The sequence below is a fragment of the Tachypleus tridentatus genome, chromosome 13 (assembly GCF_004210375.1).
Source record: "Tachypleus tridentatus isolate NWPU-2018 chromosome 13, ASM421037v1, whole genome shotgun sequence".
Classification (NCBI taxonomy): Eukaryota; Metazoa; Arthropoda; class Merostomata; order Xiphosura; family Limulidae; genus Tachypleus; species Tachypleus tridentatus.
Genome location: NC_134837.1, coordinates 123,608,307 through 123,635,609, shown reverse-complemented (window position 1 = coordinate 123,635,609; position 27,303 = coordinate 123,608,307). Strand labels below are relative to the sequence as shown.

The 27,303-nt window shown below is 33.1% G+C and overlaps 1 protein-coding gene across 3 annotated transcripts; it reads left to right on the top strand.

Moving 5' to 3' along the window:
- Positions 1 to 4,999: 4,999 nt before the first annotated feature.
- On the top strand, positions 5,000 to 27,158 carry LOC143240091 (apicoplast pyruvate carrier 1-like). Of its 3 annotated transcripts, XR_013021568.1 has the most exons (11): positions 5,000 to 5,067; positions 8,845 to 9,109; positions 9,467 to 9,593; positions 9,985 to 10,112; positions 13,230 to 13,356; positions 14,000 to 14,272; positions 16,465 to 16,587; positions 20,260 to 20,469; positions 20,987 to 21,086; positions 24,353 to 25,044; positions 25,075 to 27,158. XR_013021568.1 is itself a non-coding variant. In XM_076481943.1 (10 exons), the coding sequence occupies exons 2-10, from the start codon at positions 8,850 to 8,852 to the stop codon at positions 24,472 to 24,474; spliced, it is 1,437 nt and encodes a 478-aa protein (XP_076338058.1). In that variant the 5' UTR covers positions 5,000 to 5,067; positions 8,845 to 8,849; the 3' UTR covers positions 24,475 to 27,158. The 3 variants fall into 3 exon arrangements, 2 of the variants coding, with proteins under 2 accessions (XP_076338058.1, XP_076338057.1); XM_076481943.1 differs by having other exon boundaries at positions 20,260 to 20,436; positions 24,353 to 27,158; XM_076481942.1 differs by having other exon boundaries at positions 24,353 to 27,158.
- The last annotated feature ends 145 nt before the right edge of the window (positions 27,159 to 27,303 follow it).

Below are 27,303 nucleotides of genomic sequence, written 5' to 3'. Positions count from 1 at the left end.
TTACCTGTACGGGCGTGGAAACAAATAACCCTCATCAACCGTTACAGCTGGTATAGATATATCTCATCATGAAGGTGGTTCATTCTGGTAAATAGACACTGTACAAGTTAACTGTGAATCATGGTAATGTTCATTTGTTCGCCTGTGTTCCTTTTTTATCTGATGAATGTCAATGAAACAAATACCCCACCTATAAAGATGGTTATTGTTTTTAAAAATTTCACATAGACTAAAGAACACAGAACGTTTAAAGAACTGCACTTACGTAATTCCTCATCCTTCCCCCAAAGAGTAAAGCTTCAACAAACACTAAAAACACAAAGCATTAATAAATAATTATTATAATCGCTCAGTAATCATGAGTATCGACATCTGCTTCACACATTTCTTTTAGGATACTTGTTCCTCAACACCCCTTCCAGGTGTCGAGTCTCCAGGTTCATCTAGCCCAGTAAGTAGGGTTACTTATTTGTTGTCAGTGATCCTGAATAAACTTCAAAGTTGATATTGACTGTTAACCAATACAAGTATTATTTTCACTGTCTAGACAATTTGATAGAAACAGATCCCCCCCCTCAGTGGCACAGCAGTGTGTCTGTGGACTCACTCACACCACTAAAAACCAGGCTTAGATACCCTTGGTGTCCAGAGCACAGATCGCCCATCATGAGGGTTTGTGCTTAATTCCAAACAAGAAACAGATATAAATTAACAAAAAACAATTAATCTTTTATGTATTTATGTATTTTTTATTTTATTATCCCATTTTATCTGTTCTCTAAATGTTTTATACTTCTTAAAGAAGACAAACAAATATTAAAGCATATGCTGTAAGCAGGCCTTCTCAGAAGAGGCTCAGACTACTTCTACCTTTTAAGGCCCATGACTATATTAAAATTTTAAAAATGAGACTATCATTAACTGAAAAGTTTATTTGTTTGAAGTTAAGCTCAAACCTACACAATGGGCTATGTATGCTTTGCCCACAACGGGTATCGAAACCAGATTTATAGCGTTGTGCGTCTTTACGGTAAACTCAATATTTGTATTTCGAGGTTAGATAGAAATTTCAGCAAATGGATGGTTATCAATAATACCGTAGCTAAGCTAAAATACTTGGTAGTTATTTTAGGTTTAGTGGAAAACCTGGTAGTTCTCAGAGGTCGATGTCGTCTCTCTTTGCCTTCTTTCTTGACGGGTTAATAATGGTGTGTCTCAATTGCTGGTTTTTCGTGACTCAAGCGTGAGGGAAACCCGCGAATAAAACCATTTGCTTTGTTCTTGATTATTTGACAGGAGGTGTTTTGAAACTTCAAGTAATCACAAACAGCGGACCCGGACCACACAGGCCAGCATCAGAATACCAGTACATTAGAATTGGTTGTATCACACACTTACATGTTATAGTTTTATAAGCAGTCGTTTTCATGGTGATTAACTTTACACAGAACTTACAATGTACTCTGTCTATACAGTTCCTGAACATTAGAGATCTTACTGAAACAGAAAACGTTCAGTCAACAACTATTAATGAATGTATGCGGTCCACTGATCGTTCTAATCGATAACCTGAAAAAGAGACAGGAGGAGGAGTTCGAAAGGTAAAACACTCAAGAAGTTTCTTGATGACGAGAAACCCACTTGAAATAAAAATGTATCTCACAACGGCTGGTGTGGGTATTAACACTTTTATTGATAAGAACAATGTTTCGACCTTCCTGAGTCATCTTTAGGTTAAGAAAAAGGTTCTCTCCTTATCAATAAAAGTGTTAATACCCACACCAGCCGCTCTGAGATACACTCAAGGTAGTTCTTGGGGTATGTATTGTTCGTTTCCTGAGGTGATGTGGTTTAGTGGAGAGATGAACTTGGTCCATTAGGTGGGTGTAGTATTTGTTAGCGAGGGTTAAGAAGTGTGCTAGTAATGTTATTGAACTGGTTGTTTGTGTAGTAAAAAGGAGTATAGACGTGGAATCGGTAAGTCAATCGTAGCGTTTTTAGTTGGGAAAATTCTAGTTGTTTTTGTAGATATGTAGCATCTTACCGGGCATCCGTATTCCAGAACAGGTCTTATATAGACTGTGTTTATCGTAATTGTCATTTTATGATTGCAGCCTCTGGTGAGGCCATTGTTTTTTGAAGATAGCTTGTTTGTTGTTTTGCCTTAATCGTTTTTTGTGAGAATCGTGTATTCCAGGTTAACCTACTGAAGGTCAAACCAAGAAAATTTAGACCATTTGTAATGTTGGTTTGTGTGTCACATAGCTTACGTTCAACGTATTTATTTCTTTTATTATTTTGCTTACGCCTACGCTAGAAGATAATAGGTTGTTTTTTTATGTGGGTTAAGTAGCAAGCGCCATCAGTTGAGCCATTGGATAATGTGGTTTAGAGTAGCTTGTATTCTGTTTGCTGCCGGTAGGGGGATACGTAATGTGTTCCACACTGTGATGTCGTTAGCGTACTCTGAAGCTTGTATTTTGGGAGCCTCTGAGAGATTTTTTCATTTACAAATAATATATAGTGTAGCAGGCTTAGTACAGAAACATAGGATACGTAAGTTTTAAGTGGGAATGAGGATGACATGTCGCTAGTAATTTTTACTTACTTAATTTTTGCTTTTAAGGATCTATTGATTAGAAAGTTTGAGACCTATTTAATGATTGGAGCAGGTATATTGTAGTTACACAGTTTATATATAAGGCTCGTTGTGCCAAACAGAATCGAAAGTTTTTTTAAGTCCAGGAAAACGCCGATTGTAACTTGGTTGCGATTAAACTTTTTGCTTGTTAAACCTATTAAAATCTGACTAAGTACTCATTTGCTGTTCGTTTTTGCATGATGCGTTTTGTATATATGAAAGGAGCTTATTTAATTAAAGATGGTAAAGCAGTCTGGTTGTAACCATCTTCTGCAATAGTTTACTGTTTCACAATGTTATTGATTTTGTAACCAGCTGGACTATTAGGGTCGTTACTGTTTTGGGGATGACGCTAATTATGTGATGCTGTGTTACATTCACAACTATACTGGTACAGATATGTAGATGACACGGTTGCGAGATTCAGATCTACAGAACACATACTTAATTTTTTCAATCACATTAACTCTATTTATCCCAACATTAACTTCACGTGTGAACAGGAAGAAAGCAATCAAATATCATTTCTTAACCTCAAAATTACAAGAACTGATACACAATTTAAAACAGAAATCCACCGAAAAATAACCCATATTGGACTATACATTCCTTAAGACTCAGCACATGAAACAAAACAAAAACTCAACATACTAAGAAACCAAATAAACACAGCCATAAAACTATGCTCACCAGATAAAATTAACGATGAATTAGACAAAATAAAACAATACTTCATCAACATCAATAAGTTTCCTCCACAAACCGTAGAAAACATCATACGCACACACCTAGACATAAAGCAAAATCAACCAACAAAAGTAAATATATCTCACGAACTAAAAAATCACGAAACCATATACTGCTGCACACCATATATTCCCGACATCAGCAGACAAATAACCAACATTTGGCAAAAACTAGTAACAAAATATGACATTTCAGTTAATACCAAATTTATTCAAAAATCAGGCACAAAACTGAGGTCTATACTATGTAAAAACTACACTGACAAACACCACACCAACATTATTTATAAAATACAATGTGATAACTGCCACGACTTCTATATTGGAGAAACAAGTAGAAAAATTGAAACCAGATTTAAAGAACATAAAAAGTCACCTTCACACGTTTTCGAAAACTGCAAGTCAAATAAACACAACATAACCATAGAAAACACTCAAATACTAAATAAAGAAACAAACATAAACAAACGCAAAATTAAAGAAGCCTTACTTATACAACAACTTAAACCCAAAATAAACCAATATAAATGAACGCCTTTATACCTATATTAAATATAATAAAATAAATAATAGAAAATTATATATTCAAACATCTAAGCCCACCCTCTACATTCCGACACTCAGTTATACAACCCCTTCCAAACATGTGGTCAGCTTCCAGTCAGTTACCTCTTTCTTTGTGAACCTGACGATGACCGAAGAAGGCCGAAACGTTGTTCGCTCTTCTACGTAAAATATTTTCTCAACCCAAACGAGCCGTTTTTGCATATATACTTCGTAACATCGTTTTATAATTGCTAGGAGAAACTGCTTGTTATGACAGTATTGACTAATAGTAATATTCGTACTCGATAACGAAACAAACATTGTGAATATAGCCAATCCCGAATACCTCAAGTAGGTATTTTTTTATGAAGTTGTATTTACGGTGACATTATATAAAGGGCGAAGGAGTTTTTATTTCTTATATAAAACTGGCATGGTAAATTGGAGACGTTTTTTTGTTTTGTTTTGTTTTTTTAAATTTTGCACAAAGCTACTCGAGGCCTATCTGTGATAGCCGTCCCTAATTTAGTAGTGTAAGACTAGAGGGAAGGCAGCTAGTCATCACCACCCACCGCCAACTCTTGGACTTTTCTTTTACCAACGAATAGTGGGATTGACCGTTACATTATAACGTCCCAATGGCTGAAAGGGCGAGCATGTTTGGCGCGACAGGGATGCAAACCGGCGACGCTCAAATTACCAGTCGCACGCCTTAACACGCTTGGCCATGCCGGAGACGTGAATGTGTTTTATATGTACATATTGTACATATACACAAATGTTCTCAATTAGTTTAGGGATTGAAGTGAGGAGTATCATATTTCTCAGAAAAAGTTAACACAGGTTATTATTTGATTACTTTTTTTATTTAGATTCATTAAGAATAGCGTTGCTAACGTCTCTGACCACGTGAATATTTCAAATCTTGAAAAGGCATGCGGTAAAATAAATGTTTACAACTACATGTAGTTCTATTGTTCACTTCTAGCTAAACAGTGATTGGCTGTGGATTCTCAAGTAGATTCAAAACATAACCACTTACATTTAGCCATCTGGCTCATATTCTGAAATAGTGAAACTTTCTGTTAAAGATCTAAAGTTGCTTCTCTTCATACGGTGGCTCGCTGTTTTCAGGTAAGGGTTAAACCTTTTCAGATAGTTTTAAACATAATTTCTCTCCACACACACACACACACACACACACACATGTAAAACTGCGTATTTATATGTACGTTTAAACATCTTTCTATTTTATCTATCCTTGGCCCGACATGGCCAGCTGGTTAAAACGCTCGACTCATAATCTGAGAGTTACGGGTTTGAATTCCCATCGCACCAAACATCCTAGTCTATTCCTTGTCAAAAGAGTATCCCAAGAGTTGGCAGTGGGTGGTGATGACTAGCTGCCTTCCCTCTAGTCTTACACTGCTAAATTAGGAACGGCTAGCTTAGATAGCCCTCGTGTAGCTTTGCGCGAAATTAAATAACAAACAAACTATCCTTATTTTTATTTTTTCTCTGCCTTTGTATCTATTAGCCTAAGTGTCTGTCTGCTAGTCTACCTCTCTCGTTAACATATTTTTCCGTAAACTTATACTTACTTTTATGTAAAACTGACGAACTTGAGCACAAAATATTAATTGACTAGTACCTGACGTTTCGGTTTACGCCTTTATGAAAGGTCTATGAACGTCACAAGTTAGCAAACTAATTTTTAATGACATTGACCAAAAACAAAATATACCACAACAATATAACAGAAAAATTTTACGTGATACAAGTACAGTTGAACAGTGTTTTACTTTAAATGTGTTTCTCGTCATAATGAATCAAAAGTGATTCCTGATATTTTCTCAATAGGTTAATCAGAGATTATTTACATATAAGTTCGAACATCATCTTCTTCACTCTTGATGTTGTTTTTATGTATCCTTTCTTTCCTATAGAAGAATGTATAAAATCGGTTATGAATATTTTTAGATCGACCAGCTGTTATACTACCATAGATATTCTTAGAGAAGTTACTGAAAATTTTCTCGAATTTATTCTCAGCAACAATTGCTTTAAATATGATTCAACTCTCTACAGACGAAAGAAAAGCATCGTTATGGAAATAACATGGCTGTCGTCAATTTCTTTGAATCATCGTGTTTTACTCAGTGCAATTTTGAAACTAATCTTCAACCAACTAAATGGAACAGATGTGTCGACGATATTTCGGATAGAAGGAATCGTGTACTCCCTTCTCTTATGTAATTGGTTGAATTTCCTAATAATCAATACTCCAACATAGTACTCACTTATTCCCACCGAAAATGGCCAGAAATCTATACCCTTTCTTTATCCATGGTCACTACAGCAAACAGCAAGTTTGTTACTTCGATATATTCTAAACCATGTGTTAAACCTATTATTCTACATTATAACTCACATCATCCACCAGCTACAAAACGAGGTGTCATTATTGGTCAACTAACAGAATTAAGAAAATCTACAACCCTATGAACGGTAAAACACAAGTCAGGATCAAACGTTACTGTCGTTGTATAGCTACCTGGACAGTCACACAACTAAGACATTTCGCAGTTTTGACTCACAAAATATTAACAAATAACGTCAAAAAAAGAAACTAGCACATAAGACACTTGTTCATCTGTTATGTCTTTCGTAGATCATCCTTTAAATAATCTCCTTCACCAAGTGATTACAAGATCTGGTTTGAATATCAAAATCATACAAAAATCTGTTCGGAACCTGAAGGGTGTACTCACTCGTTCAGCCTTTAATAACGACAATGTGTATAAATAAGAAAAAAGTGTTGGGTAAAGACGAATATCGTAGAGAAGTCCTGAACGCTTAAGAATTATGGTTTGTTTTGAATTTCAAACAAAGCTACTATCTTCTATCCTGCACACTTAAAAACAGTCTATAAATTTACGTGTGTACGGTGTTTGGCCACGCACATGATCGTTTCAGAGAACACATTCGTGCCACAATAAAGATGTTAAACAGTACTTACTTGAACTTATATAATCAAAATTGTAGAAAGTTGTGACAATTTTCCAGAGAGAAAATATAACTAATCACTTTCGATTCAGTCCAGACATTCTCCCATTAATAGGTGCAGGCCCGGCATGGCCAAGCGTGTTAAGGCTTGCGACTCGTAATCTGAGGGTCGCGGATCCGCATCCCCGTCGCGCCAAACATGCTCGCCCTTTCAGCCGTGGGGGCGTTATAATGTGATGGTTAATCCCACTATTCGTTGGTATAAGAGTAGCCCAAGAGTTGGCGGTGGGTGGTGATGATTAGCTGCCTTCCCTCTAGTCTTACACTGCTAAATTAGGGACGGCTAGCACAGATAGCCCTCGAGTAGCTTTGTGCGTATTTCAAAAACAAACAAACAAACAATAATAGGTGCAATGCCTAACCCCTTTAACATTTTATTATTATTATTAATTTTATAATTTTAATTTTATCTATATTTGTTATTATTATTATTTTCTCTGTTTTAATGATCAACGACTTAACACTGTTCAACGATATTTGTGTCATGTACACTTTTCTCGTATTTTGTTGCACACGTATTTTTTTCGGTTATTGTCTTTTAAAATCGGTTTGGTAACCTCTGACATTCGTAGACCCTTGATAAAAGTGTAAGCCGAAATGTCAAGTACAATCTATTAATCATTAAAAATTTAAAAAGTAATAGTGATATTATACTTACTTTTATTATTGAGAATTTCAAACAAAATGTAAAAAACAATGTTTACAAATAGTATCACTTACGAAACAGAAAATTTACTCTCTAAAATTGTTACACAAAAAAATAATAATTGTTAAAGAACAAAATTTGTTATTAAAAGGATAGAAGAAAATTTTGTGCAACATTTGCAACATGTCAAATACACTGCTGGCAAAAATCTTAAGGCCAATGAACATGAAGAAAAAATATACATTTTGCGTTGTTAGACTCAACCACTTATTTGAGTAGAGCTTCGAAAGACGAAAATAAGAAAAGGGAAAATAAAAATAAGAAACTTTTTTAGCATTTAATAGAGAACACTATAAAATTAGCCTAAATATTAGCTGGTCAAAGGTTTAAGACCGTACTGAAACTAAGCGTTAATCGGTAAACACGTAACGAAATTTAGTCATTTGTGTTCAAGCATTAACGTTGTCAACATCTCCCACTGACACCTCCTGTGTTACTTTGGGTAAAAACATGGCACGGACTAAAAAGTTGACAGAGTTTGAACGTGGCAGAATTGTCAAGCTGCAAAAGCAAGGTTTCTTTCAACGTGCCATCGCTGGTGAGACTGGGCGTAGTAAAACTACTGTTGCAAATTTCTTAAAAGACCCTGAGAGATACGGAACGAGAATTTCAAGTGGTCGGCTCAAGAAAGTTTCGCCGGTGAACTTATATGATTACTAATATATTTAGTATTCAAACAATATAACTAAAGAAACTAAATGTTGTGGTTGACAAAAAAGGGATTCGGGTGTAGTCTAATTGTAAACATGCTCGAGCTGTCAACGTATGGTTCCATGTTCGTGCCACGGTGCCGCGACTATGTTAAAATAAAAGTGACACCACAGTCTCACTGATGGCTTTTCGATTAGAAAAGGGTACTGAAAGAACTGGCGGTGGGTGTTGTTGATGTGATGTTCTCCATCCGGTTTAAAATTACGGTCGGCTATGTGTAGATACCTCTGTGTGTAGCATTTTGTATAAAAATATTGAATTTTAAATTATAGGTAGGATGATTTATTATTGTAAAATTAGTACAGGTGTATGTGCGTTCAAAGAAAAAATTTAATCGTATTAATTATTATAAATCTTCATCTTAAAGAATTGTGAATTTTATATATATGTATATTGCAGTAATCTTTTTCCAACCTCTGACCCTATAGAGAACATGAAAATTCGGCCGTATGTGTCTGTATTTGGATGCTTTCTGATCCATTTCGGACTTGGTAGTTTCGTTACTTTCGGTAACATAAATCCGTACTTAACATCGTACCTGAAAAACCGAGTTGACGAAACAGTAACCAAAGAACAAGTCAGTTGGGTATTGTACACGTTTCACGTTGGTATATCATTTATCCATTTTGGAGGCTGGTTAGGTCTTCAGGTTGGACGACGTAAAGCCATGATCTTTGGCTCGTGCTGTTTTATGTAAGATTCCCATAATTCATTTAGATTTTAAACACTGTGAAATTGAAGCTAAATTCCTTTTTTTTTCTTTTATTATCTAATTAGAATATTAATGAGAATATATTATGTGGCAAAATCATTATGTGTACAACTGGAAGATTTACTAAAGATACAATAGCATAAGATATTTCTCTTATTTAAGCATCAAAAACACACAAACAAAAGATATTTTGTTGTTTTATGTTGCTAGATTTTCTGTTATTAGTTTATATATACATATTTTGTGACGCATTATCTAAAGATTTTTACAAAAATTTTAAGGTTAGAATATGTTTTTAATAGTTGTATTTAATTAAAATTTGTGGTTTACAACGGCAGAGGGGCAATCGTTGCGACGCACTGGAGCATAAAGACAAGCCTAGCAGCTACGATTATAGTATATGGTGCATTTCATTCATTCGGATTAGTATGTGTTTATGGGCTACCTGTAGTCACAGCTATAGAGGTAAGAGCGTATTCATTTTATGTATAGCAATATGTAAATATTTTAACTTCCAAATGAAAAGCTATGTACAATTTATTTTTAAAATCACAAGATACTTCACGCATTGGGGTTTTTGTATGTTTTTTTCATTTGTTGTAGGCTCGCCTATATATTTTAAAACATGAACCATTATTTAAGATTTTCTGATTAAAAATTGGTAGTGTTATTATTACTTAAACTTAGCTCATGCTGTCTATTCACAAATTTATAAACGTTCAAGTGTGATTGATGTGGATACAAAGAGGTATGCCTATATATATATATATATAAACTAAACGAAGACTTTTAACAGCATTTACTTTTTTCTCTGTTCAAATGAAACACGTAGTGTTTTAAAGTTGTTTTTCTTCAGTGGTTTCCAGAGAAAAAAAGCTTAGCGACAGGAGTGGTTGCATCGGGATTTGCTGCTTGCCCTGTTTTAATGAACAACGTACAGACGTTTTTTGTCAACCCTAATAACCTGAATCCTACGTCTGATGGGTAAGTCTATCAAAAGATAAATAAAATAAAAAGTTGGACACGATTTCCTAGGATTTCTTGTATAGTTATATTTGTACTCATCACTGTATTGTTGGGTAAATAGGTTTTCCAATTAAGGGACAGTTAATACAATATGTAAAATGTATGTTAAGTTTTTTACTCATCACTTGTGAAAAAGGAGCAGGTTGTTGTTCAACTTCCATCATTATATTATTTCCAATGTTACAATACAATGGTTTGCTAGAAGGAGCTAATAATGGAGATGACGTAAGATATAGAAAGAATACCATGATAGTTTATGAATCTAGAAACGTAGTGCAATTTGGAAAAAGTAAAGTACAATGTAAGTATGAATAATTAGTATGTGTGAAGATTCAATGAGAATTTACTTGATAAACAGTGAGTTTATGAGTTTTTCAGAAAATAAGTTTGGTGATATTTACTATTCGGTTACTCGAACAATTAGACAAAAAATTCTGTAAGTTTGTTTGTGGGTTAGACAATTTCTGTTAAATGTCATGAGTGTGTAAGGCATACAATAGTTTCTGATGAAATGTATCGTATTTGAAGTCAGGCATTCAGGTAAAAGTAGCTGTAGCAAACGTTGAAACAGAAATAAATTAATTTCTTAGGGTTCTGCTAAACATTATTGACGACTTCGATCCAGTAAAACCAAAGTCCTCTTTGAAGCTGGTAGCGAATCATATAATTTTCTGATCTTTCTGTTTCTCTACTACAATGCACTTTTTGGTGGATAACGGAAAAATTACAAACAGTTATTACAGTTTAAACACTAATGGCATTAGTAGTTTAAACTGCTAGTTGTTTACTTGTGTGTTGTGAAGAACATAGCTATATAGTGGGCTACCTGTCTTCTGCCCATCGCAGATTTAGAAACCCCGTTTTTGGCATTTGGCAGGTAGAAACAGGCTTTAAAAAAGTTTTTTAAAAATGATGAATTTTAAAATGAAGTAGACGTCCTGCTATAAAAAATAATAAAGCTAGAATTGTGTGTGTTTTCTTATAGCAAAGTAAGGATTAAATGGTGTGTGTTTTCTTATAGCAAAGTAAGGATTAAATGGTGTGTGTTTTCTTATAGCAAAGTAAGGATTAAATGGTGTGTGTTTTCTTATAGCAAAGTAAGGATTAAATGGTGTGTGTTTTCTTATAGCAAAGTAAGGATTAAATTGTGTGTGTTTTCTTATAGCAAAGTAAGGATTAAATTGTGTGTGTTTTCTTACAGCAAAGTAAGGATTAAATTGTGTGTGTTTTCTTACAGCAAAGTAAGGATTAAATTGTGTGTGTTTTCTTACAGCAAAGTAAGAATTAAATTTTATAAATGTGTGGCCGTAGTTTTCATTCTTGTTTCATTACTTTTACACATATGTATAGCATGATCCTTACTTCATTCTAAAATTAATAATTTTTAATACTCTCGTTTCTTTACTTCTTGTGTTATGCTTCCTTAAAGTATATGCTCTACCTTTAGTTGGTAATTAAGTAAAACGCTACAGAGGGGACTGTCTGTACTTTTCATACCACGCCTATCGAAACTCGGTTTCTAGCGTTGTAAGTTCGTAGAGATGGCACTGTCCGACGTCTACCGCTAGGACGGCGGTAAATCCTTGGATTTACAACGTTAAAATTAGAGGCTCGATTCCCCTCTGTGGATGCAGCAGATAGCCCGATGTGGCTTTGCTATAAGAAAACACACGCGTCTGTCAACTGACATGTAGACTTGCTGACGTGATAAGGTGGATATAGGTATGCAGTAGATAAATATTTAAAGTTTTAGAAATATTTGAATTGTAATACCAGAAATATTAGCAATGTTTTAGCATATTATTAGTGTATATGCAGTTGATATATCGTAACTATTACTGTGAATGGTCGGTTTCTCGCTTAGAAATCCGATATGGTGATTTTTCAGCGCAATAATTATTTGGAAACCTTTGGAAAGTGCCATCGTAAGGTGTTTCCTATTATGCATTTATTTTAATATCAGCCCCGTCATAGCCAGGTGGGTTAAGGCGTTCGACTCGTAATCCGAGGGTTGCGGGTTCAAATCCCCGTCGCATCAAACATGCTCGCCCTTTCAGCCGTGGGGGCGTTGTACTGTGACGGTCAATCCCACTATTCGTTGGTAAAAGAGTAGCCCAAAAGTTTGCGGTGGGTGGTGATGACTAGCTGCCTTCCCTCTAGTCTTACACTGCTAAATTAGGGAAGGCTAGCGCAGATAACCCTTGAGTACCTTTGAGCTAAATTCAAAAACAAACAAACAAAACAATTTTAATATCGATGGCTGTTTTAGTTATATTTATAAATGTGTCTAACTTATGTTGTTAAATATGTGTTGCGAAATTCCTGCCTGTTCTCTATATTTGTAGAATATTCTAGAGTGTAAAAATAAACAGTGTATGTTTTACATTTTTCCCAACTGAACTTGCGAAAACTTCGCTTCAAGTTTGTAAACAGATTAGCAGAGAGACAGTTTTCATAATACTGTCGGCTTGTTCCAGTTAGTACACTATAAACATTGGAAACTACAACTCTGATAAACGTTTATTTATAGGAAAGCTACAGATAATTGATCAGAAACGCTTATAGATTTCGAACATTAAACACCGTTTAAGTTCAGTGAATTAACATTCGACATTAGCGTTTCTTCGAGGACATTAGATATCCGCCTCAATGAAAAGTGATCTGCTAAACGGCGTGAGGCCAGCCAATCCGTTAAGCGAATATCAATAACACAAAATAAATTTACTCCTCGTGGTCCATCGAAAGGCTATTCAGTTTTACACCAGATAGAAAACTTAATTTTGTTTGAAATTTGGTAAAGCTTTTTTATATAAATAATTATTTCTGTTAACCATTATCGTAAACTGTATCGTTGTTTGTATATTAAAATATATTTCTTTTAAGAAAAAAAGTTTTGTGTACCAATCTTGTTACCAAATATCATAAATTTGATACGTATGTTATACTGAGGGAAAAAATATATTTTATTCTGGTTGGTTAATTCATATAGTTTATTCAATTAATATATTCATATATTTGTTTCATCAACCAATTTTCACATTTTAATATTTTATCTTCGATATATTTGTGTTTTAGATACTTCGATGATCCTGATATTTTAGACGCAATCCCTTCAGTGTTTTTATTGACAGCAGGAGTGCACGGCTGCTTTTTATTTGTGGGTTTGTTACTTTACAGTGAACCCAAGTCTCGGGGAAATGAGGTAGGTTAGATTGGTTTGTTCTAAAGAACAAAACCACATTGGGCTGTAATGTTTTCTTCACTGTCGGGATTGTAGCTAACTACTTAAATCCACTGCTGTCTCACCGAAGAACTCAGTGGTTATTACAAATAAATAAACAACTTATTGTTCGTGTGTTTGTTTTCATTCAGTGTGAAGAAACCCATAGTTCGTTTTGACTCTTTTATCAGTTAATCAGTAGCTGATGAAATGAAATAAACTTGTTATCGTTGTTAACAATTAGTAAAACGAAAATAATTTCATAAGTTAACAGTTAAAACCTTCTTCAGGAAAGTTTACTTTAGATACCAGTTGTTGGTGTTAATAATTAAAATCTTGTTTAGGAGAGTTTACTCTAGATACCAGTTGTTGGTGTTAACAGTTAACACTTTGTTCAGGAGAGTTTTTACTCTAGATACTAGTTGTTGGTGTTACCGGTTAAAACGTTGTTCAGGAGTGTTTACTTTCGATATCCGTCGTTGTTTATAAGTTTATTGTCACTTTTGTTACAGGTGTTTGTGCATATAACTGTAATTTGTGTTTGTTGCAACAAGTAATCGATCGAAATACAATATCTATTTTCAATCGAACAAAAGTTTGATGGAAGTAAACTTTATAATTGCAGAACTCTAATGAACCTGACGCTGTCGACCTTAAAACAATCAAACCAAACTGTCAAGAAAGTTTGACTTCTTCTAACCTGGACCAGAAAGGATTAGAGAACACTGTGGATACCAAGGAAGTGACCAATGAGAACTCGCCAAGACCAGAATTGGTTGAGTCTAAAGAGTTTGCAGTAACCCCACAAGAAGCCCTCAAGTCTAAGCAATTCTATCTGCTAGTAATAACAGCTGTCTGTTCTTTTCACTCACTAACGTTTGTAAACACATTCTATAAGGTATGTGACGTCACATTTAGTATTATCTAATACTTATAAAGTAAACTGACGTTAGGGGACCATTATGAAAGAGGGGAATCTTGGTATACTCTTAAGCCATCTAAACAATATGATGTTGGTAGTGGAAGAGCAAATAGCGTTTCTGGTTGTATGTATGTATGTATATATATATATGTAAAATCGGCTGGTTTGGGTTGAGAAAATTTTCTATGTAGAAGAGCGAACAGCCAACAGTAATCGTCAGGTTCACGTGCTGTTTCTTTACTCATGTTATTGAGTGGGTTCCCATCTATTATTAAACATACAATCTAATTTATAATAATCAAAATGCATTAACTTGCACATGTTGCAACTAAAGATCATTTGCCAAATACTTGTCAAACTTAATTTATTAATTATACCTGTATCAATATCATTAATTGAAATGAGAAAAGGCAAATGTCTAAACACTGTTGGCTTTCTTTTATGGAGTCATATTTCATAAAATAATTTTGTGAAACTTCTTTTTATCACAATCTAGAATTTTCTCCCACTGCAGATCAGCTCTGATCACATCCTTTTGAAACAGGAGTAACATAAACAACTCTCAAATTGTCATGTCTGCCAGTTGTTTTCCAATATCTGATCCTTTCAAACCCTAGGAAAACCTTGTCTGGTCTTAGTGCTTAATGTTCCATTCTTTCTACTTGCAGCCATTGGATTGATTTCTAACTGTTTCGGATAGTTTTCAGTAGAATGTTAATGGTAAAGAATATTGCTAATATCTTTTTATGTAAAAAAAGGGAAGAAAACATTTAAACTTGAACATCTGTTACTTTTCAACAAAACCACCATCACCATCCGTAAGTACTCAGTTCCTTTTTTAAGAGTTGCTTGCCTATACTTAAAAACAATATTTGCTGTTCTTTTTAACATCACAAGCCAAGTGTTTCTTAGAGGTGCTTTTGGGTTTCCTAACTTTCTTAACAACCAGGTTCCAAGTTTTCTTGTAGTTTTGTAAACCTCCATTCCATCTATTAGTCAAACTCCTTAAAACTTGTAGCATTTAATCCTAATTTCCTTGTTATCTTTAGTAAACCAGTTAAGTTTTATCTTCTGTATTATGTGAACCTGACGATGACCGAAGATGGTCGAAACGTTGTTCGCTCCTCTACATAAAAAATTTTCTCAACCCAAACCAGCAGTTTTTACATATATATTTTCCTCTACAAGTGGGTTTTCTCGTCATCACTGGTTGTATGTATATAAAAACTGCATACAAGTATAAAAATATTATAATTTCATTGTATAGGTCATTAGTTATGCCACATTTGGAGTATTGTGTTCAGTTTTGGGCTTCTTACTTTATGAAGGACACTAAATTGTTGGAAATTGTTCAGAGGAAGGTTACTTAAATGGTATCTGGAAGGGAAGGATTGTCATATGAGGAGAGATTAAGTTCTCTGAAATTGTTTTATCTTTAAAAAAAAGTGTTTCAGGTTGATAAGCGAATCGACTGTGTTGATACATCATCTTGTTTCTTATGTAAAAGTTAAAAAACTAGAATTAGAGGAAACAGATGTAGCTTTAGGAAAGGTAGAAACTCTCTTTAGCTAAGACAGTTTTACTTTTCTATAGGGACGATTGGCCTTTGGGCGTTGTAGAGGCGGTAAATTTAATTGAGTTTTTAAGAGAAAGCTTGATGATCAAATTAATGATAATGGCTGGATTTGAAGGTTTCTTCCATGGTGTTAATTTATTTAGAGGAATGAACAGCCTAGATTGACCAATAGATCCCTTGTTGTCCCTAAACTTTGTTATGTCATAAAATAAATTTTAAAGAAATGTAGTAATCCGTATACGCTTGTTCATCGTATTACATTTGTAATTAACATTTACAATAAAACACTTATGAATGAATGAATAGTACAGAAATTAAATAAAAATTCCAAATTTATATAAATCTGTATTAACCCTAGAATATATAATAACAAAACAATTGACATTTTACTCGGTTTTTCTTTTTCATTGAATTGCTTGTTGGTCCATGACTTTGTTAGATAATCGCCCTCATGTAACACAGTTTACAGAAAAATGTTTAAACCGAAACAGTATAATTATTTCAAGTCATATCACTAATTATTTTAGGGGTGCATATAGACCTTAAAGTTTTAGGAGTTTACTGAAATATTTTTTTAAAATATCTTGTCTAGATATTTGGTCAATCATTAATTCAGGACGACAAGTTTCTAGCTACTGTTGGTTCTGTGTCTTGCGTGTTTCACGCAGTTAGTAGAGTCTTGATAGGCCTAATTCAACAGAAAAGTTCTTACAAGGTGAGTTTATGGTCATAAAGCAAAAGTTTAGAGGACATCCAAAATATTTATTTCAAAAAATATTTTGTAATGTGTGAAAATAATACTTTCCATTATTATTGAAAAAGTTAAATAGCTTCCAATTTTAGCATATACATTTTTGGCTTCACTTCTAATCTGTTTGTTGTTGTATGCAAAGCTACACAACGGGCTGTCTATGTTCTCCCTCGCTGCAAATATTTAAACCCGATTTTGAAAGTGTTAAGCCTTACTTTCAACTGAGCCATTGAAGGCTTCCTAATTTGGATGTCGTTTGTATTTTATGCCATCGTATATAATTTCGGAAACACTACCAGTGCTGTATATCCCCCAGCATTAAAATAAACTATGTAACCACTATTGTTAAACTTCTTGAAAACAGCATGCCTTTCTTTTCAGTGTTGGTACTTTTATATATTTTTATTTCACTTTAGATGTTTATTATGTTAAGAAATAAAATAGAAGCACAAGTTCATATCTTTTGTTAGAAATGAGTTTGGTTTGGTTTTCTTACTCTTCAAACAGACAAGCACTTCACCTAGTGTAAAAAAGGTTAAATATTCTGTTATAAAAATATATATGACAAATACAAATTAAAAGCGAAAATAAAGTACAGATAAACTTAAACTTGAGAGGCGGCTCAGTTGTAAAGTCTTTTATTGCTGTTTTAACCCTCTAGCCCCGGGTATCCTTTACTGCGCCTGACACAGTCTCAGTGTCTTACATTCCAAATTTTATTTAACTAATTTTTGTTTGTTATATCAACTAAAAGCATAAAATCTTAACTAATCATCCATATTTTAATAGTATGTAAGTTTTAAGTTCTTAAATCTACAAGGCAATGTTTTAAAAAGGTCATAAGTTCTCCAAATGTGACACGTTTTCTTTAGATGTCTTTTCTACTTTATTCACCACCCCTTCCAAAAAGTACAAAGCATAAATTACTCACTATAAATTCATCATTGCTCAAATGAACTATAATTTTTATAGCCTTCACTTCTGTTTGGCTACAAAATTATCAAATAGAAAATCATAATCCATTCTGTCACATCCTCTCTTTCAGGATTTGTTAATAGTCCTCTCTTACGTTTAATTATATATTACCTATAACCAATAGAAAGTCAAGATTTTCATCTAGATGTATAATGTTATGTTCTAAACAGTTAAGCGTCAGTTTCACTTATAATACAGATTTGATTCCAATGGGAAATTTAACGACTAGCTTTGATGTATTTGCAATGACTCTTGTAGCATGGTTAGAAAGTCATATAAATGTTGAGTTAGAGGAAATTGTCTGCTTTTTACATGCTATTATTCATGTTTTTTGGTACATTGTTTAATTTAATAAAGATCATTCAATGCATTATTGTCATTAGTATAAGAAAATCGGGTTAATTGTCATCGAAAATCGATAGCAAGAAAAAATGAACATTGGGTAAATAGTTTACTTCTTGTTTTTCGTGTTTATCCTTTATTTATTATTATAAAAGTGACTAAATGTGTAAAATATGGATTCTTATGTTATTTGCAATTAGATTAGGTAAAGTAAGTAATAATAGTAATATCATTAAAATATTTTTCACGAGGCATGCATACGAGTAATTTGAAGGTAATGCTATTCGATAACATAACGTGAACTGTAGGTTCCCCGAGTGATTTACATCTCATAATGGTGCAGATGGTAGTTATACAAGGCTCAAAGGGCAATAAAAGAATAACATTTAATTATAAATAAATATATACTGTTATGATCTTAAAGCTGCATGGGATAAACGAATGCACTTTTGTCTTGCAATTTTAGGTCGTTATAAAAATTAAAAATAACAGGTACTTTATATTTATCTCGTTTTGTGTGTGTGTGGTTACGAGGTCGGTCAAATTAACCAATCCTGCACACAGGTAGAGTAGATAAATCAACTAATAACACTGAAAAAGTTTGCATTATATATTAAGGGGTTTTAAGTATTACAGAAAGGAAATTTGAGGTTTTTGAGATGAGGAAAAGTATTTTTAATCTTAACATAAATTACTTTGTACACGAAATAATCAAAACAAATACTCTGTGTATTAATGGACACATCTTAATTTTAGTTTATTAAAAATACTTTACTCAAAAATATGCATTTTTTGGATGTGAAATACATAATGTTAACTGAAAGACTGCCAAATTTTGGAAAGATATATGTACTGTATTTAAATTTAAAAAATACTGAATGTATAAAGTCTTTAAAAATCTGTAACTCTCTGAACACTACGTTTTCGTACTAATTGTAGTAGTACACCATATAATTTTTATTTAATCAAATAATGCAACAAAGAACATAGAATAATAAAATGCAAAAGAAAACAGTCCTCCTCTGTCCCGTAAGGATCACAATTTTTCTGGCGTTTATAGCGGTCCAGTAGATTCAATATGAACCGTTAAAACCCAATCCATATACGTAATATCATTCCACGGTGAAAAATAAACAAAATATTTTATTAAGAAGTGATCTACAAATATTTGTGTCAAAAACAACGTAATGTAATACACTGTTGGATATAACTAATGTGGTCGTCAACGTAAGAGAGAAGTACATGTATTAACAAATATTGAAAAAGGTGTGACAGGTCGACGCAGAAGGAAGGGTCTGATTATTCTATTTGATGGCAGCGTAACCAAACAAAGCCTAAAGGGTGTGTTTTTGTTTGTTTTGTTGTGTGTTTTTTTGGGGGGTTTCACCGATAAAAAAATTATAGCGAGTAATTTGTGGTGTTTTCTGAATCAGTCAGAATATAAGGAGTGTAGAAAAATTAGGATTGTGTTTAAGTCTTTCAGTACATAAATAAGGCGTTTATCATTTACCGATAAGGAACAATACCTTCAGTTGCATACCTTCATATATGTAGTGTTAAAATGACTGTTTAGAGCTCTATTCACAGGTAGCCAGCCCTTCCTAAGCAATAAATGAACCATTACTGTAATTTTTCACCAAACTCTCGTCCCTAATGTTGAAGTAATACCGCTAGAGGGAAGGCAGTTAGCTTACGCCTCACAAGTAAAGGTATTTTCCACCGGTTTGACTATGACATTCTCCCTTAGGAATGTACGATCATCTTCGATAACAGGATTTGCTCCAGTGACCCCAAATAATGGGTTGTGACTCTGTCACCAATTATGTCTTAACAGAAACGCAGTTAGGAAATACAAAAGGGAAAATTTCTGTAACTTGGATATTTTATAATAATATACTGTGGTTTTATTTAATAATTAATGCACGATTGTATGTAGTAGTAGTAGTAGTACTAAATGCAATTAAATTTCGGTTACCTCTTCCAAAATTTCCTCTAAATAAGTATGCACTCCATCGAGCATGTTCAGTGCCCCTGCCAAATTGTGGTGTTTTCTGAATCAGTCAGAATATAAGGAGTATAGAAAAATTAAGATTGTATTTAAGTCTTTCACAAATTTTGCCTTCTTAAATTATTTTGAAAGAAAAACCTAAGAGTGCAGTAAGTTTGTAAACCCAAAACGAGTTTCTTGTACATTTGTTTTCTTTCTAATTGTAATTTTTATTCGTTGTCAAGATTAATGTAATTTGTTGCGTTTCACTGACAAATTAATAAGTACATTTTAATTATAGTGTTTTTGTTTGTTTCTTTCCTTTTTTACAGTCAACTGTTTTAATTTTGTTCGGAATGAAGACGGTGTTATTATTTACGCTGGTTGCGACATCTATCGGGGGTAAAGTGATGTTTCTGATATGGGTTTGTGGTTTGTACGTCACCTTTCCAATCTGTTTTGTTTGTGTCCCAGCTGTCATTTCTGAAGTGTTTGGAACCAAGTACACTGTAATTATCTTTGGAATGGTTATATTTATGGCGGTAAGACCATGGGAGCTAGAGTAATAGAATAACTCCTTAACTAAGCCTAACCCACTGCAGAACACATATATGAGTTGATGTCCTTTTAATAAACAAAATCTAAAGATATTTTTAGTCATGAAAATATTTATCTCGAATTCCATTACAAGCAGTTTCTATAGTGGTTTATCAAAGAGCATTTTATTAGAATGATAATATGTATAATTAATTTGTTAACATTTTCACTATAAAAATGGCGTTCTTTCATTTTCACTACTAGTATGTGTGCCATATATAATATGGCCACGTAAATCACAAGATATTTTGATGAAACTTGTACCCAACGTCTTTTATGAAAGGACCATCTAACTGTGTTAACTATGATATTTGGAGTATTCAACCGAGATGCTAGGATTGTTGTTCTTTTATTCCTACTAATTTCATATCATTTAATCCTACACGAAATACAAAACATTTATGTTAGACAAATTATTTTCATTGTTACATTGGTTGATGATATTTTTTTGTCTCAAACTAGGGTATGTCAAGTATCGTGTGGCCTGTCATCTTCACTGAATTAATACCAATTTTAGGATGGTTTGGAATGTTTTGTATAATGGCAGTTTTCTCTTCTATAGGTGGGTAGTTTATGGTGATATAATTTATAACTTACTATTCTTCCTTACTGAAATTTTACTATCAGTGGTAAAACAAAATCATGCAGAACGAAGCTTACACGTGTCGTACTATAAATAAAACTGTAGTTGTTGTACTTCAAATAAATCTTACTCGTTTTGTATTCTAAATGACACCTGCATGTGCTCTACTCTACACGGAACATGTACTTGCAGTATTGTAACAAATGCTGATCTTACACTCGTACCAAATTTGTCAGTAAGAAACTTTTAAAGAAAACTAATTAGAAGTTTTTAATCTGGGTTGTTTCCAAATACTTCAAAAGTGGTTTTGTGCTTGAGGTCATTTAATTATTCAATGTCCTTTACCTTTTTTATTTAATAAAACTGTATATATACGTGTGTGTGTGTGTGTGTGTGTGTGCGCGCGAAGATGCGCGTATAATAAACATTAGTAGAAATACCCTTGTCAGTCTTGGTTGTCAACGAGGTTTTGTTTGTTTGTTTTTGAATTTCGCGCAAAGCTACACGAGGGCTATCTGAGCTAGCCGTCCGTAATTTAGCAGTATAAGACGAGAACGGCTAGTCATCACCACCCACCGCCATCTCGTGAGTTTCTCGGTTACCAATGAATAGTGGGATTGATCGTAACATTATAACGTCCCCACAGCTGAAAGGGGTGAGCATGTTTGATGTGATGGGGATTCGAAACCGCAACCCTCACATTACGAATACGTTATGCCACATATCGGACAGTATCCAATCGCTGGTGGTAAACTTGTCAGCTATCACAAAATATTAATATGGTTCACAGATGAGTGGTTACTCCTAAAACGTCTCAACTCCTACTGTCAATAGCTACTTGTGAGAAGACAGTTACCCTTGTAGTATTTAAAGTAGAAATGAAACCATCCTAGAAATTTCTATTACATGAAATTTCTAGCTTACCCTCTTAAAAATATTTTAAATGAAACTACAAGCTTAGCACAATAACTCTTAAACACCGAAACTCCTCCATTTCTTTTAAAGATTTATTCAGGTATAACACTTTTTGAAGGTGGTCTTTCCGTTCCGGTACACTGAATAAAATTATATTTTACAAAAGTCTGTTTTTTGTTTGTTTGTTTGTTTTTTGGAACTTCGCACAAAGGTACTCGAGGGCTATCTGTGCTAGCCGTCCCTAATTTTGCAGTGTAAGACTAGAGGGAAGGCAGCTAGTCATCACCACCCACCGCAAACTTTTGGGCTACTCTTTTACCAATGAATAGTGGGATTGACCGTCACATTATACACCCCCACGGCTGGGAGGGCGAGCATGTTTAGCGCGACGTGGGCGCGAACTCGCGACCTATGGATTACGAGTCGCACGCCTTACGCGCTTGGCCATGCCAGACCTTACAAAAGTCAGCTAATTATAAACCTAAGTACCTAACGTCCTCTACTGTCTCCATAAGATATTTTCCATGATTTAATTTTAGTAAATTTAAATTTTGTAATAATAATTTCTGTTCTTGCAAAATTATCGAACAAGTCACTGAATACCCTCGTTAAATTCCTTAAATATATTTTAGTATACAGTGTAGTAAAATCATACACAGAAACAGAATTAGCTGTTTTTAAGTAATTTAAATTATGTCAACATTCCGAAACTAGAATGCTATTTTTAATAATTAAAGAAGTAATTATTCAGATTACTTAATAATAGTATTTTTTCAAAGAACACATCTAGAATAAAATTTACTACAATAGAGACAAACTTATTACTGTATTTAAATGACTGGTAACGAATCTTAACAACATTATTGTGCAATATTTTGAATTGCATACAAAAATGGAAAGTTAAAACAAGAAAAATCTGTAAGTATATTCCATTTTTAATGGCTTTCGTTAAATTAGTAATAATGTTTTTCTTTAAAAATACTTTCTCTAAATATACTTAATTTATTTTTATTTATGTAATTAATCTTATTTTAATTTATTATGTATTTAATTAATTTTATTATTAAAATTTGTGTGTAAATGTTTTTTTCACACACACTTCCAAAATTTACAGTATCAATATGGGTAATAATAAACTGTTCTTGAATTTCTTTTATTATATTTTTAAAAACCCTGAAAGAAATATCTTTTGTATATCAAGATAAATTTAAAGTTCTGCATCGATTTTTATTGAATTAATAAAACATAATTTCCACTCGAAAAGGAAGCATGGAGGGTAATAAAATTTGTTTTGCTTATTTTAATAATATAATTATCAATTTTTTCCAAATCTTTTCATATTTTACATTTTTACATAATTCTAAATTTAGAATTTTACTTCCTTATCTTTGATATCTACCAAATTACCTGTAACTATATGATTATGAAAAACGTCGGTGAAATCATTACCACGGTAACAAGAGAATTTGTCAACATATATGTTGGATTAAATTCTTCAGTGAATTCTCTTTATAATTTGAAGATAAGATGGCTTATAGGTTTATTATATTTAAAACTAACTACAGGCTGGACTGATTTAATTGGAAAAATGCTTTCTCAGTCGCTTTTATGGATTAGGTAAGGTTGAGATAAATCATCATATTTTGACAAGTATCTAAGTTTTTGTGTATTTTAATTAAAATAATTCTTTTAATAAGAATTTTTCGAAATTAACAGATCTATCAAACGCAGAATCTATATTGCCCATGTTATATTTGAATAAATCTTCAAAAGAAATGGTTTAGTTTGGATTTCGCGCAAAGCTACACGAGGGCTACTTGCGCTAGCTGTCCCTAATTTAATAGTATAAGACTATAGGAAAGGCAGCTAGTCATAACCACCCGCCGCCAACTCTTGGGCTACTCTTTTTTACTTACGGATAGTGGGATTGACTGTAACATTATAACGCCCGTATAGCTGAAAGGGCGAACATTTTTGGTGTGACGGGGATTCGAATCCACGACCCTCAGATGATGAGTCGAGTGCATTAACCACCTGGCCATGCCGGGCCCAAAAGAAAGGGAATAAATTGGGTATGGAAGAACTATTGAGGTAAGGTTTGTAGTTCTATTTAAGAACTCTCAGTTTTCATTTATTACCTTCTTGCAAGAACGTTGGGTGGGAAATTCACAGGAGAACAAACACATAATAATAACTGTAACTAACGTTTTTTAAAAATTTCTTACTGACAAATTTATTTGAATATGCTCATTTTGATCGCTTATTAACAATTAGTGTAACCAGTACTGTTTGAGATATTTATTTATTTTCTCTTCTTTTCATTTCTCCAGGTATCCTTGTAACTATGTTATTTCCAGAAACTAACCATCAACAACTGAAAACGTCTATAACTCAAAAGAAAACAGAAAAGCCAGAACGTAATTATGGAAGTATTTCTCCTGGAGAAAATTAAACATTAAACCAAAAGTAAATTAAAAAAAATGATTACCTGGATGTCATTATTTTCCACCACCACCCCACAGTAACATTTTAATTTTTTTTACTTTCTCTTACGTTGAGTGTGAAAGCGTCGTTTTATACTTAACGTTAGAAATGTCTTGCTCCAAAAAAAAGACGTTTTGTTTCCCTCACCCATGTTAAACTTACCACGTTGGAAGAGATGGAGGCGCTGTCTTGATTTACCTAGTAGTTGTAAATATTGTGTTTTGTCTAATGTATTTACCATATATGCTACACTATCTACCTTGTGTCGAGACGATTCGTCATATTGCTACACGTATATAATACTATTTACTGTAAACAGGTTAATCAGGTCTCTATTTACTTTAAACAATTGAATCAGGTTTTTCTTTATTGTAAACATGTTTTTAAGTCTTTATTCACTGTAAACGTATATATAAGGTCTTTATTTATTGTAAACAAGTTAATTGGGTCTTTATTCACTGTAAGCATGTGGAATTGGTATTTTATTCACTGTAAACGTAAGGATAAGGTCTTTATTCACTGTAAACGTAAGGATAAGGTTTTTATTCACTGTAAATGTAAGGATAAGGTCTTTATTGTAAACAAGTTAATTGGGTCTTTATTCACTGTAAGCATGTGGAATTGGTATTTTATTCACTGTAAACGTAAGGATAAGGTCTTTATTCACTGTAAACGTAAAGATAAGGTCTTTATTCACTGCAAATAAGGATAAGGTCTTTATTCACTGCAAACGTAAGGATAAGGTCTTTATTCACTGCAAATGTATGGATAAGGTCATTATTTATTGTAAACATGTTTTTAGGTCTTTATTCACTGCAAACGTAAGGATAAGGTCATTATTTATTGTAAACAAGTAAATTGGGTCTTTATTCACTGTAAGCATCATCGGTTTTATTTATTCTGTAAGCATGTTTATCGGTTCTTAACTGCTGTAAACATGTGGATAAGGTCTTTATTCACTGTAAACGTATGGATAAGGTCTTTATTTATTGTAAACAAGTTAATTGTGTCTTTATTCACTGTAAGCATGTTTATCGGTTCTTTATTTACTGTAAACATGTGAATTAAATCTTTATTTAATTTATTTAATTCTAAACATGTTAATCGGTTCTACTTATACTGTAAACACGTTAATGGATTCTTTATTTACTTTAGGAAAAGATTTGAATAAAGACTTTATTTGCTTTTAACATGTGAATCAGGTTTGTTTTTATTATCCGCTAAGGGTCCTATCCACATCCAATCCTTTTGTTTACCCCTAATATACTTTAAAAATACTTACTATTGATTTTGATGCTTTCAGGCAAATGTCTTTTCATAGATCCTTTTGAATGTCCTAACTTCCTATTTGACCAACTTTATTGAACTTTTAAATCTTCCATGGTAAATAAAGACTAGCATTTTTATGTAAACATCATAAACAAGTTTTTATTTCATGCAAACATGTAAATCAGGTATAACCATAAATAACAGGACGACAGCAGCAACAGCGAACATTTGACACTGTGTGTTGTTGTTGTTGTTTTGAATTAAGCACAAAGCTATACAATGGGCTATCTGTGCTCTGCCCACCACGGGTATCGAAACCCGGATTTTAGCATGTAAGTCCGTAGGCATGCCGCTGAGCCACTGGGGGCGACACTGTGTGTTCAATAATAAACATTTTATTTTTGGACGTTTCAGAATATATATATATATTCTATCTTCAGTAAGCTATATTAAACATTATAAATTATTAGCTACAGACATATTATACAGTTTAAACATTCTATAAAAATAATTAAAACAAACCATAAAAGTATGAAATAAATTAATAAACTATCAAATAAATAGATAATAGAATACAACGATATTGTACAAGTATTTAGAACAGATTAATTGTAGTGAAGCCGTGTTATTATTTTAATTTGGAAGTTAATTTCTAACAGATAAACTTTCTTTAATTAAAAGTTTCATATTGTATAATCCAGATAAGATGACTTTGAAATTCGTAATCAAAACATTTGGTTAATGTTTTCATTATGTGTGATAAATGTGGAGTCTGGTGGATTTGATAGATTTTTTACCAATTTTGTTTGATATTTTAATATCTTCGCAGGTGTAACTTTCATATAGTTTGGTCAATGTAAGTGTTATTACAGCCATACGGATAGATAATAGGTTTTGTATTTTGAAAGGTAATTTAAATATGATTTGTAGTTGAGTGTTTTTTTCTTATAGCAAAGCCACATCGGGCTAACTGTTATGTCCACCGAGAAGAATCGAACCGCTGATTTTAGTATTGTAAGTCCGTATACTTAATGCTGTCTCAGCGGGGGACATTTGTAGTTGAACTTGTAGATAAAAATATGTAGTTATTCTTAAATTTGTAATTTCAGTATGAAACTTTGCTTACCTATAAAAAGGAACAATCAATTTTAATGGGTATATATCAACGGTGTATGTTTTATGGGAGGGGAGGTGAAGAGTTCAACTTTGTGAGAAAGAAACTTGCGTGTTAGTGCTGGAACAAAGTACAAAGGATGGCTGTTATTTATTAGAATATTCTGTAACGTGATGAAGAGTGAGGTAGTTAAAACAGATGCTATATGATCTATCGAGAAGGTTGAGAATAAGTTTGCTTTTAAAATAATTTGGAATACAACTGTCGAACCGAGGATGTAAAGGTATATATATATATATATATATTTATAATAAACGGGTGTTGTGAAGTGGATATCTAATTTGTTGATTTGGATAACAAGGAAAGGCAATTTACCATTGTTTTATTTTTCAGTTTTACGAGTAAAATTAATGT